General features: G+C 43.3%; 1 protein-coding gene across 12 annotated transcripts in view; it reads left to right on the forward strand.

Moving 5' to 3' along the window:
* Positions 1–13,007, forward strand: part of NEDD4L (NEDD4 like E3 ubiquitin protein ligase) — a 382,390-nt gene that overhangs the window by 297,131 nt on the left and 72,252 nt on the right. For all 12 annotated transcript variants that reach the window (XM_040421065.1, XM_040421066.1, XM_040421067.1 and 9 more), the window contains 3 exons: positions 7,573–7,623; positions 8,838–8,899; positions 8,988–9,090. In XM_040421065.1, the coding sequence (XP_040276999.1) occupies positions 7,573–7,623; positions 8,838–8,899; positions 8,988–9,090 (216 nt within the window). The remainder of the gene's footprint in view (positions 1–7,572; positions 7,624–8,837; positions 8,900–8,987; positions 9,091–13,007) is intronic.

Here is a 13,007-nt window from a genome sequence, read left to right on the forward strand (position 1 = left end):
ACAGCCAGCCATGAGCATGCGCACAGATCAGCCAGCCATGAGCATGCGCACAGATCAGCCAGCCATGAGCATGCGCCCAGATCAGCCAGCCATGAGCATGCGCCCAGATCACCTAGCCATGAGCATGCGCCCGGAACAGCCAGCCATGAGCATGCGCCCGGAACAGCCAGCCATGAGCATGCGCCCGGAACAGCCAGCCATGAGCATGCGCCCGGAACAGCCAGCCATGAGCATGCGCCCACAACAGCCAGCCATGAGCATGCGCCCACAACAGCCAGCCATGAGCATGCGCCCGGAACAGCCAGCCATGAGCATGCGCCCACAACAGCCAGCCATGAGCATGCGCCCGGAACAGCCAGCCATGAGCATGCGCCCACAACAGCCAGCCATGAGCATGCGCCCACAACAGCCAGCCATGAGCATGTGTTCATAGCAACTATTAATGAGCATGCGCACGTCACAACGAACCATGAGCATACACATCTCTATAGTTCTTATTGTAGGGACTTGTTGTGTTATGTCTCCTAGCATTTTCGGTCGACCTTAGGGTTCAGGTATGAGGTTTTGTGGTCTTGTAAAAAGGAGGGCCCATCTTGCCCGTATTCGATTTCAGCTGGCACAGGGCGCAGGAGGCATCCGGCCAGGAATAACTTTGACTTGGGCTGACATCACAGACCAGCTGCACATCCTATAGCCTGTCTCTGGGAAATAAACAGGTCCTGTCACATCCCCTGTGAGAGCAAAATGTCTCTCCTGTTAACCCTGGAGGTGACAGAGCAGCTCCCGTTAACCCTTTGTCTCACCCAACATGTCACAGTGTGCTGTCCACGTTGAAGTGAATGGGTGTGCATCCGATCCGCAAAAAAAAATGCATGCAAATGGGCGCTTACATGTAGTACCATATTTAGACTTGGGGTACGTTCAAGTGCCCTGTATCTATCATTATATTAAAAAAAGAAGAACAACTAGAAACCTGCGTCATGGTCTCCTATATGGATGACAACCACCAATGGCTGCTATCGCAGTGCCTTTTAGCAGTTGTCCCCTGTGTGTCAGTATTTACTTTACTTCTAACATTTTATTCATGCAAAAGAAAGCTCTGTTGCCATGAATGTTTGAGGTGGGAATACCCCTTTAACTATGTTTGTTAATGCTGGTCTTCAGTTCTGGCTTCATACAATACTCATTGTTTGATGGTTCAGGCTTGCATTACCGGACTGTAAACCCTGCCGGCACTTGCTGTATTCATACTGTGAGTCAAATCAAGGCGGCGTAAATATAGTATATCCATTACAGTGTGCCACGCGCTCCGCTGCCACTTGAAGCCTTGATTAAGGCCTTATGCACATGGCTATTGCTGAACTGCGGTCTGCAAAACCTCGGACCTGCAAAATACAGGTACCGGCCACGTGCACCCCGCACTTTCCTCAGTCCCTATTTTAGTAATGTCTGTTCTTGTTCGCAAAATGGACAGGAATAAGACGTGTTCTATAATTTGCAGACAGCGCACAAATGACATCAACAATTTTTCGCGGCCCCATAGAAATGAACCCGTCCTCGTGCGATCCGCAAAGAAAGCAGATCGGACACTGACCCAAATACAGTCTTGGGAATGAGACCTAAAGGGTATTTTCTGCTTGCCGCTTGTATTGCAGCAACTATAGATTCATTCACCAGGTCGTGCAACTTGTCAAACATTAAAAGCTGAGCAAATATTTTCTTATGCATGTGCAACGTCCGACAGTGGCAAAGGGTCCCTTTAAGAAATATTCGTGAAGCCAGTTGCAGTGAAGCAACAACGGGACAGAGTCCCTTTAAGAAATGGTGTTGGTGGTGGTACCCAGGTGTAGGTGAATGGCCGAGTGGTATAGGGTGGCCTACAATGTCCCTTTAAGTAATGTTGTGTCATGGTGCTCCTACCTGGATATGCTGGACCCCAGGCGTTGTCTTCCGAAGCAGAAAAAGGGGAAAAGTTAACTTGGGGAAGAAGAATAAATTGAGTCCAGACCTTGTGATAAAGTTCAATAACTGCCTTTGCATAAACATTTCTCCAAACGGTTTAAAGACTTTGTCTTGGTCCCAGCAGGCTTTAGCATTAAAACTGTGGCATGCAAACTCCTCTCTGCTCCATCTGTTGCTCTCTGGCTCTGCTGTACTGACAGGCGGGCTATAGAACTCTGCTTCTTCTTTATGCTGTACTTCACTTTGTAGTCGGGTCTGTCTCTAGATTTGTCCAGGAAAAACTCCTCCTGGCTTCAGAGGCTTTAAGCTGTGGCCTCCATATCCAGCAGAACTGAAGGTGCTCTAGCTGGCTTGCTTTGCTTAGCTGGGGCACGTCCAACGGCAATGTTCCCAGCCCTTGCTCCCTTCCCCTAGCAGAGGGGGTAAGCTAGACTGTCCCCTAGCAGGGGGTAAGCTAAACTGACCTCTAACTAACTAGTCCCCTCTCCTCCTTAGAGGGAGAGTTAGAATGAAAAGAAGGGCTCCATTCTCTCTAACTGTAGCTCTGCCATGCTTCCTGCCACCTACTGGTAAACTAGGTAAATTACACTTGAACATAACAGTTGCAAAATAGGAAATGCACAGTGTTTGGACCTGAAAAAAATACACAGATGACATGAGGTTAACCAATAAAGACAGTAGCGGTGTGCAAAGGTGGTAATGTCACTCTGGGGCGTTACACATGGAGCAGGGCTGCAGGGGGCGTGGCTATAGCACCCAGCACTTGTGGGTTTAAAGGAATTGTCCATGTATCATGCACCCTAGAAGAAGAGCCCCCTGTTTATGAGCCAAAGAGCTGCTAACAAACAAACAGACTTGAGTCTTTGAATTAATAGCCACCATGTGTAGATCTACATTCCCTTGTCATTTTTAAGGTCTAAAATTGTGTTCGGCTTTATTTCTTAGTGTCACGGCTTTGTTTTTGCAATATAAATCTCCAAATTTCTCTGCATAGACATAACATTAAATATGCTAACTGCCTGTAGTCACCACTAGAGGGAGCTTACGACATACTGTGTTATTATTGAATTCAATGTATAAACAGTTTGCAGTTTGTTCCCTCTAGTGGTGGCTGCAGGTAGTCAGCCTTCTGTCCTTTAAATCTATGTCTATGAATTCAATGTATAAGCAATATGCAATGTGCTCCCTTCAGTGGTGGCTGCTGGTTGTAAGCCTGCTGTTCTTTAGGGCTCATGCGCTGGAACATGTGCCAGCCGTTCCGTGCATTGAGGACTGCAATTTGCGGTCATTAATGCATGGGCATCATCCGTGCGGCTGTCACAGACGGATGCAGTCCCATTCAACTTGAATGGGTCTGTGATCCGTCCGCAACGCAAAAAAAGAGAACATGTTCTATTTTTTTGTGGTGTGGAGGCACGGACAGAGACCCCGTGGAAGCGCTCCATAGTGTTTATGTGGGGTTCTGTGCCTCCGTTCCACACCTTCCAGATTGCGGACCCCTTCCAGTGAATGGGTCCGCATTCGTGATGCGGTACACAGATGGCTGGTGCCTATATATTGCAGAGCCACTGTTTGCGGGTTGCAATATGGGCATGGCCGAGCAACAGCTGTGTACATGAGGCCTTAAATCTATGTCTATGAATTCAATGTATACACAGTATACAGTGTGCTCCCTCTAGTGGTGGCTGCAGGTAGTCAGCCTGTTATCTTTTACTTCTACGTCTATGTAGGGGATTTGGAATTGTGTGTCGGAAAAAACTAAGCTGGAGTGGTTATAACGATATATTAGGTTAAACATTGGTGCCAATTTATTTCTTATCTGGATAAAATTAGAAATGATATTGAAGGGCAGTCTTTCTGACCTCCCAAGTGTCCCTCTTTGGAGGGACAGTCCCTACTTTGGACCCAAGTCCCTCTGTCCCTCTTTGCTCCTTAAATTTCTCTATTTTTGATCTGAAGTACAGATTTGCTTTATTACCTTTACCATATTGATCCAGACAGTGTTTTTCTGGTTCTTTTTGTATATTAGACCCTGCCTTGTATATTAATTCATTATTTGATGCAATTTGGATTTTAGAAACTTCTGTAATTTTTGAATATATTGAAGTGTATAGATTTGCAGGAAACATAGATCTTTCACACAATGAACCATAGTGTCCCTCTTTGTCCAAAAAGCTGGGAGGTATGGACTTTCACGCTAAGACATCCAGTGACTTCAAAGATGACTCCAAAAAAATGTGGGTGTCACTTGTGTATCATCTCACTGGCCGCTGGCTCGGGGGGTTTTAGCAGCTCTGTTTTCTTGTAAATGGATATGCCTGAGCGTGTAAGTTAATCATTTCCGCGTTCCTTGTTTCGCTTGATTAAAAAGTTTTTATCTGTCTGCACCCGTTATGTGTACAATGCGATTTATCCCTTATGTATTATACAGACCCTGAGTTATTATTGCTTCTGGGAATACAGTCCTGATCAAAAGTTTAAGACCACTTGAAAAATGGCAAAAAATCCTATTTAGCATGGCTGGATCTTAACAAGGTTCCAAGTAGAGCTTCAACATGCAACAAGAAGAAATGGGAGTGAGACAAAACATGTTTTGAGCATTCAATTTAATGAAAACAACGAATAAACTGAAACCGGCTGTTTTTCAGCTGATCAAAAGTTTAGGACCACACCTCCAAAAAAAAACTAAACCCCCTTCCAAAACAGAAATCCAACTTCCAAACATGAACTCAGTAATGAGTAGCTCCGCCGTTATTGTTTATCACTTCAAAAATTTGTTTCGGCATGCTTGATGCAAGCGTTTCCATGAGGTGAGTGGGAACATTTCTCCAAGTGGTGAAGATGGCCGCACGAAGGCCATCTACTGTCTGGAACTGTTGTCCATTTTTGTAAACTTCCCTTGCCATCCATCCCCAAAGGTTCTCAATTGGATTTAGATCAGGGGAACACGCAGGATGGGCCAAAAGAGTGATGTTATTCTCCTGGAAGAAGTCCCTTGTCCTGCGGGCATTGTGTACTGTAGCGTTGTCCTGTTGAAAAACCCAGTCGTTACCACACAGACGAGGGCCCTCAGTCATGAGGAATGCTCTCTGCAACATCTGGACATAGCCAGCGGCCGTTTGACGCCCCTGCACTTCCTGAAGCTCCATTGTTCCACTGAAGGAAAAAGCACCCCAGACCATTATGGCGCCCCCTCCACTGTGGCGCGTAGAAAACATCTCAGGTGGGATCTGCTTGTCATGCCAGTAACGTTGGAAACCATAAGGACCATCAAGGTAAAAAAAAATCTCATCAGAGAATAAAACTTTTTTCCACCTTTGAATGTCCCATGTTTGGTGCTCTCTTGCAAAGTCCAAACGAGCAGTTCTGTGGTGTTCAAGGAGACGAGGTCTTTGAAGACGTTTTTTGTTTTTGAAGCCCTTCAGTCTCAGATGCCGTCTGATGGTTATGGGCCTTAATTTGGGTCGAGGATCGTCCAGTGTCTTGACGGACAGCCAATTGGATCCTTCGGCTCAGTGCTGATGACATTTTTTTGGGGTCTTCCACTTGACTTTTTTGTTCCATAACCCTCAGGATCATTTAAGAAGTTCCAAATGACTGTCTTACTACGTCCCACCTCAGCAGCGATGGCGCGCTGTGAGAGACCCTGCTTATGCAGCTCAACAACCCGACCACGACAGAAAATGACAATGAATCCACATCTTTGCACAGATTTGGCCTTTTAAAGGCATGTGGTCCTAAAATTTGGATCAGCTGAAAAACAGCCTGTTTCAGTTTATTCGTTATTTTCATTAAATTGAATGCTCAAAAAATGTTTTGTCTCACTCTCATTTCTTCTTGTTGCATGTTGAAGCTCTACTTGGAACCTTGTTAAGATCCAACAATGTAAAATATGATTTTTTGCCATTTTTCAAGTGGTATTAAACTTTTGATCAGGACTGTATTTAAATGGGGTTATCCCACGACGAATGTAAAAAATCAAAATCATACGTCTAGTACATGACAGTCGTTTTGTAACAAAGCTAGAACCAGCCCTGTACCTCACATGGACTCGAAGATTTCCATATTTATTGCTCAAATTTTTCTGCTAGGTTTATTTTACGCTTGGGGTGTGTGTCCTTTCTTCAGGGGTGTGTCCTTTCTTCAGGGGTGTGTCCTTTCTTCAGGGGGGTGTCCCTTCTTCAGGGGGGTGTCCCTTCTTCAGGGGGGTGTCCCTTCTTCAGGGGGGTGTCCTTTCTTTGTGGGTGTGTCCTTTCTACTGCAGCTAGTGGCAGTTGAAGGATGCAACTGATCTTGTGTCTCCATCTCAGTGAGGACAGAGAAATTTGAAAAGAGCAAACAGCAGGTGGCGCTATACAGAGAGATTTCATTGAATAGCTAAGCGGCTATACAAAATTTTTAATTAAATGTAATTACAAAAGTATTCAGATCCAGGCGCTGGTTTGAAAACTGTAGAATATTTTTTGTGGGACAACTTTTTTTAAGCTCTTACCCATCTTTCCAAGGACCCTAAGCATCAATTCAGTCTAGTTGTGCAAATGACTCCTGACAGTTACAGTATTAGGGACCTGTAATGGGGGCTTATTTTTCACTAGACTATACGAATATTTTTGGATCTGTGTTACCCCTAGCAACCAATGAGACCTCAAATTTTATTTATTTTTTCTCACTAGGGTGATCCCCTTTACAATTCCAATCTGTATTTTTAGGTGTTTTTTTTTACAAAGCATGATCTGTCAGCAGGATCAGCCCTATTAAACCCGGCATCCTGCTGATTAATATGATACCCATTTTGTGACTATCAGTTGCATCTCTCCCAAAAAAACAAACTTTTATTATTAATGCAGTCAAGGGCTTTAGAGCACTAAGGGGTGTGGCCAGCACTGGAAAGCTGAGGTACACTCAGGAGCTAGGCCCCGCCCCTCAGTGCACTCAGGAGCTAGGCCCCGCCCCTCAGTGCACTTAAACCCTCATTTGCAAAAAGAACAAGTTTATTTTTTTTTTTTTATTTTTTTTTTTTTTTCTTGGGAACTCCACAACAGACTTTCACAAGAGGACTCCCCTGCATAACGTAAACGGGACGGATCCGTTATGCAGCCCATAGACTTCTATTATGACGGAATGAATAACTGAATTCCTCTAAAGGCATTCCGTTATGCATTCCGTCATAGAATTGCGTTATGGTCCGTGGTAACGGAATCCATAACGCAATTCACCTTTTTACCAGTAAACGAAGCGTGAACGAATTTCAAAATATGAAATTCGCTCATCTCTAAAGTCATAGACACATGTCCTACTGGTGTAGCCTGTGATCTCAAACCCCCATTGATTCACTGAATTAAAGGTCTAAGTGTAGCACTCTAACCCCATTGATATTGTCCAGAGATTTCTGTTGCTGAAATTCAGACACAGCACAAATCTCTATGCTGTGCCAAAGGGGTTAAACCCCTAAATTTTAAAGATCAATTATAATTAATGGTCACAAATTTCCCCATATGTTCTTCTCACAGGCATAGAGTACACATCAGGAGATTGTCTTGAGTTTAAGTTTTTAGCTGACCCTTGCCGTAGTTTGTAGGTCACTAAACTTTTTCCTATTTGTCTTTACAGACGAGAGATGACTTCTTGGGTCAAGTTGACGTGCCTCTAAACCACTTACCGGTAAGATGACCGGGGTTCTTCTTCGCCCTTTGTCAAGCAACTTCTTCAGGACCCTCAGGGATGACCTTTACCCATTTTTGAAGATCTAATATTTGCTTTCCTCCAGCTCTAGTTTGGGTTATGATGTTGGGTAAGGGAGGTTAAATATTTGCAGTCAGGGTTATATAATGGTTTTGCTTCATTGATGCCCTCCTACCTTCAGACTGCCGGCATGTTGATCCCTTAGTGACCACCCATACTCCTTTTTCCGACAGCCTAGTCTCAGTGCTGCGCACGGGGACTAGGCTCTTACAGGAGAGCTAGGCTCCTGCTCTAAAGGCCCAGATTGGCAGAAGGACTGAGTTAGGCTGTTTAACCCTTTAAATGGTTTAGAGGGAAGCGGCTTCCTCTGTCTCCCATTAGCACCCCGCAAATGAGATTGTGGGGTGCCGATGTCTTGGTATGGCAGCCTGGGGCCTAATAACATTCCCAGGCTTGTCTGCAGTGTATGGCCATCAGGCTGCACCACTTTGGCGCATCCTGATGGTGACGGTCAGTATAGCACTGGCGATTAGGGATGAGCGAATCGACTTCGGAGGAAACATCCATCATAGGATCTCAATAGCGGGGGAAAACGCTTCAGTTTTGTCCCTATTCATTGTCAATGGGGACAAAACTGAACTGAAGGGGACGGAGTGCACCAGAATTCCTTCCGTTCTGTTTCATTGCGTTCCCATGACGCACGCAAAAGCGCAGAAAGCAGTGTTTTTGAGTGCATCCTGGGATGCGGACCAAGATGGACGTCATGACTCACAATGTAAGTCATTGGAGACGGATCAGTTTTCTCTGACACAAAAGAAAACGGATCCGCCCCCCCATTGACTTACAATGGTTTGAGAGACGGATCCGTACTTGCCATGTTAAAGATAATACTACCGGATTCGTTCATAAAGAATGCAGACGGTTATATTATCACGGAAGCGTTTTTGCTGATCCATGATGGATCCAGCAAAAAACGCTGGTGTGAAAGTAGAATTACCTGTAAATGAATGAAAGCTTTCATGTGTTATTTTTTATTGGATTCTGATAACCAATGGGAGCAGAAATTCCTGAGGGTTCACATACTTATATAGGACCCAAGCTTTTTTGACATCCAGCATTCCTTCTCCAAGAACAATGTTTAGATATTGAGCAATGCGAAAGATGACGTTAAAAATTAACCTTCTTGTTAACAGACCGAAGATCCAATAATGGAGAGGCCGTATACATTCAAAGACTTTTTACTGAGACCAAGAAGGTGAGTGTTCCCTGAAGGGTCCTAATTTATATGCTCAGTCCACACATGAAACTTCTCACTTGACGAGTCTTTATGTTGAATTTTACAGCCACAAGTCTCGGGTGAAAGGTTTCCTGAGATTAAAGATGGCGTATTTGCCAAAGAACGGGGCACAGGAGGAAGAAACCAGTGAGCAGAGGGAAGAAGCGGAGGTAAAATGAGACTCGCCCTATACATTATATTAGATCTTCCTTCATGTCAGGTTGTCTGCTAAGAAAGTCCATTCTGGGTAGTCACATCTCTTAACATTTCTGTTTTAGTAACTACTTGTAACAACAATTCTCTAGCATCTATTCTTATGTATCTATAGTGTGCCATTCCTTTATTATTACTGCTAGAACTATGAATGAATCATGTGACTGGGTGCGACTAGTTAGGGTTGTGCCCCTGAACAGTCTGACATCGGTAGAACTGATTGGATAGTGCCAAATTGTGCAGGGACACACTCCAAACTGGTAATACCTAGACAGACCTTTGTTGGAGACTGCTGACAACAAGTCATTCATACATTTCTAGTAGGAATAATAGAGAATGACGCAATGTAGAGTCATGAGGATAGATGCTCCAGATTGATTGCTATTACATGTGGCATACAAGTAGGGGAGAGCGAATCGCGCTTCGGATCCAAGATTCGAAGTCGACTCATTCCCCGTTTTAATGATTTACCGAGACCTGTCTCTGTACACCAGTTTAATGTATGTGCATCTCGGAGGCAAAATTCCTTAAAGGGGTTCTCCGGCAATTAAGAAAATAAAAATACTTAAATATTAATTTATTATAAATATATTCCCAAATACCTTTCATTAGTTATAATGGCTCGTTTTGTCTAGGAAACAATCATTAGAAGAAATAAAATGGCCACCGTCTTATTAGTACACACAAAACCTGTCCTAATCACACAGGAGGACAAGTGACTTCACAACACTGAGCTAAAGAGCCGCCTCATCCTCCTCTCTGCTCTGCTTGTCAGGGATTATGATCCTGAGTACAGCTGTTAAGATCTTCAGCTGAATCTCTGTGGCAATGGAGTTCATGAGGAGACCTGAAGTACAGAGAAGATGGACAGGACAGACTGTGGTAATGTGGGGCTGTCATAATGGAGACCGCATACAAGTGCTGCTGCTCATTAGCCGGATCCCAACCCTTCTCTCTGTACTTCATGTCTCCTCATGAGCTCCATTCCTACAGAGATTCAGCTGAAGATCATATTAAACTGTATTCAGGATCATAATCCCTAACAAGCAGAGCACAGAGGAGGATGACACAGCTCTTTAGCTCAGTGTTGTGAAGTAATTTGTCCTGCTGTGTGATTAGGACAGGTTTTGTGTGTACTAATAGCATGGTGGCCATTTTATTTCCATTGATGATTGATCCCCAGACAAAACGAGCCACTATAATGAAAGGTATTTGAAAATATATTTATTCTAAAGTAATATTAAAGTATTTTAATTTTCTTAATTCCAGGAAAACCCCTTTAAGTCATATTGGTGAAGAACTTCGGGCTTCCATTCTACAACTTTAAAAACATTTTAAAACAGGAACCTGAAGATGGCTTCGGTACCGAGGTACCAGCCAGTACTGAAGCCGACTCCATATTCGTGTTTTAAAATGCTTTTAAATTTGTAGAATCGAAGCCCTCGCGCGACTTAGGACTTAACGAATTTTGTCTCTACGAAGCCCATACATTTTAATGCTGTATGGAGAGAGGTCTCCGTACGGCATTAAAACGAAGTTGGGGAATGAATCAACTTTGAATCTTGGATCTGAAGCTCAATTCGCTCACCCCTAAACAAGAGAGTCAGACATTTTGAAATCCAACCGCTTAATGCTTCTCTCGCCTGTTGGGGAGAGTTGGGTGGCCACCATACACATTAGATGGTCAGCTGGTCGTGCCGGCAGGTTTGGCTGATATCAATGTCTATGCTTAGCATTTTACTACCTTTGAATACATTTTGCCATTCCCCATTGTGAGGATCCAATCACTTTGACGTTGGCCAATTGGTTCGACAAAGCGGCTACAACTCTGATGCCTTGGACTCATGGTCTTGGAAGGTCATCCTACAGATTGTCTTTGGCTATCCTGAGACACACCAAAGGAAGGGGAACAGAGTCACAGAATATAGACTCCCCAATGTTTCTGTGCACATCAGCATTGTGGCTTTTATTTATAACAGAAGCCACAGCACTGTGCCAGATTAGTTGGACAACGGCAGCCCCTGACAGACCACCTTGACTTGAGTTTCCGTCAAGATGTTCTTCATCTCTTTGTGGGAAAAACAGTGCTGCATGCAGTGCTTTTTTATGTTAAATGTGACAGCATTTGCAATGGATGTGCCTCCGATGCAGATGTGATCACAGCTGTCAAGTTTGTGACTGAAGGGTCACTGACCATAGACATGGTATTTGTTGACCATCTCATGAGGTCAGTTAGACAGATTGAGTTTCAGCTGATTCAGTTCTATATTTCTCCCTGAGGTGAGCTGTGAAACATCAGCAGAACAATGTTCTGATTTAATAAAGAAGAAGTTGAAGATGGCCATTTGGCAATCCATCATATGTCTGTGCCCAGCTTTAGACTGTAGTTGTATTGGATGTAGTTCGGCAAATATTAGGATCATATTGAAACAAAGTTTAAGTAGCTGCTATTAGATTTCATGTTATGTTGGGTTGCACAAATTTAATAAAGTGTGGCCCTTTTCTTCCAAAGCAATGCCACATCTGTTGTGTGTGGAATTGCAGCTCAGCCCCATTCACTTCACTTTGCTCCTCTCCCTTTTTTTCCTCCAAATTATTCAGGATTAGTGTTGAGCGAGTCCTCGTGCTTCGTGGTAGTTAATCAATTTTCCGTGAATGGTGGTAAAATAAAAAAAATAAAAAATCATACTTACCTCATCCAATTGATCTCAACAAGCTGGCTGCTGCCATCTTGATTGAAGATCTAGCATGAAATCCCGTGCGTGGTGACGTACGGCCGACGAGATGACGTCATTACGGGCTGAGCGAGATTTTGTGCTAGATCTTCAATCAAGATAGTGTGAGATTCGCTGCGATCAGATAGATTAGATAAGTATGATTTAATTTATTTATTTTTTATTTTACATTGTTACATTGCGCTGCTCCCCGTCATTGCACCCCTCAGATGCCACATTCATAGCTGATCGAGGCATCTGAGGGGTACAGTAATGGTGAGCAGCGTAATCACCGCTTCCTGTCATTGCACCCACTACTTAAAAATAAATGCGCTTTGTGGCGGAGTAATTTATCACAAAACAATATTTTTTTGTAAAATCCAGCAAAGCAGTCAAATCGAATTTCACAATACTTCGCTCATCACTATTCGGGATAACATCTGCTGCATGATTTCACAGCCAGCAAATTTCACTTAATTTTCTGTTAGGGCATTGACATCAGGGATGTGGAGTCGGTAAGCCAAACTTCTTATCAGATTCCTTCATAAATAAGCAATCATTTAGTAATAAATTTCCTGTAGTAAATGCTAACATAAATCTTTTTCTTACCATCATCTAAGTACGGTAATCGGGATACTAAGATAGAACTTCATCAATCATATTTATTGGAATACAATTTCTGAAATTCCTAAAATTTTCGAAATTCTAAGTAAATATATAATGCACTATGCATTTAGTAGCTGGAAAAAAACTCTTTATACACTTAATAATGGTAAAAAAAAATCTATGAATTTGCCCTAAAAAGAGTTAGAAAAGCTCTATATGTATGTCCTAGGAATGCAGAGGATCCTGTGCAGGTTTAAATAGGAATAAAAGAAACATTTAAAAAGTGTATCGCTGCCATGAAAGGGTTTTCTGGGAATTACCGTAATACAGTCAGGTCCATAAATATTGGGACTTTGACACAATTCTAACATTTTTGGCTTTATACACCACCACAATGGATTTGAAATGAATCGAACAAGATGTGCTTTAACTGCAGACTGTCAGCTTTAATTTGAGGGTATTTACATCCAAATCAGGTGAACGATGTAGGAATTACAGCAGTTTGCATATGTGCCTCCCACTTGTTAAGGGACCAAAAGTAATGGGACAATTGG

Source organism: Bufo bufo, chromosome 2 (assembly GCF_905171765.1).
Source record: "Bufo bufo chromosome 2, aBufBuf1.1, whole genome shotgun sequence".
NCBI classification, from domain to species: Eukaryota; Metazoa; Chordata; class Amphibia; order Anura; family Bufonidae; genus Bufo; species Bufo bufo.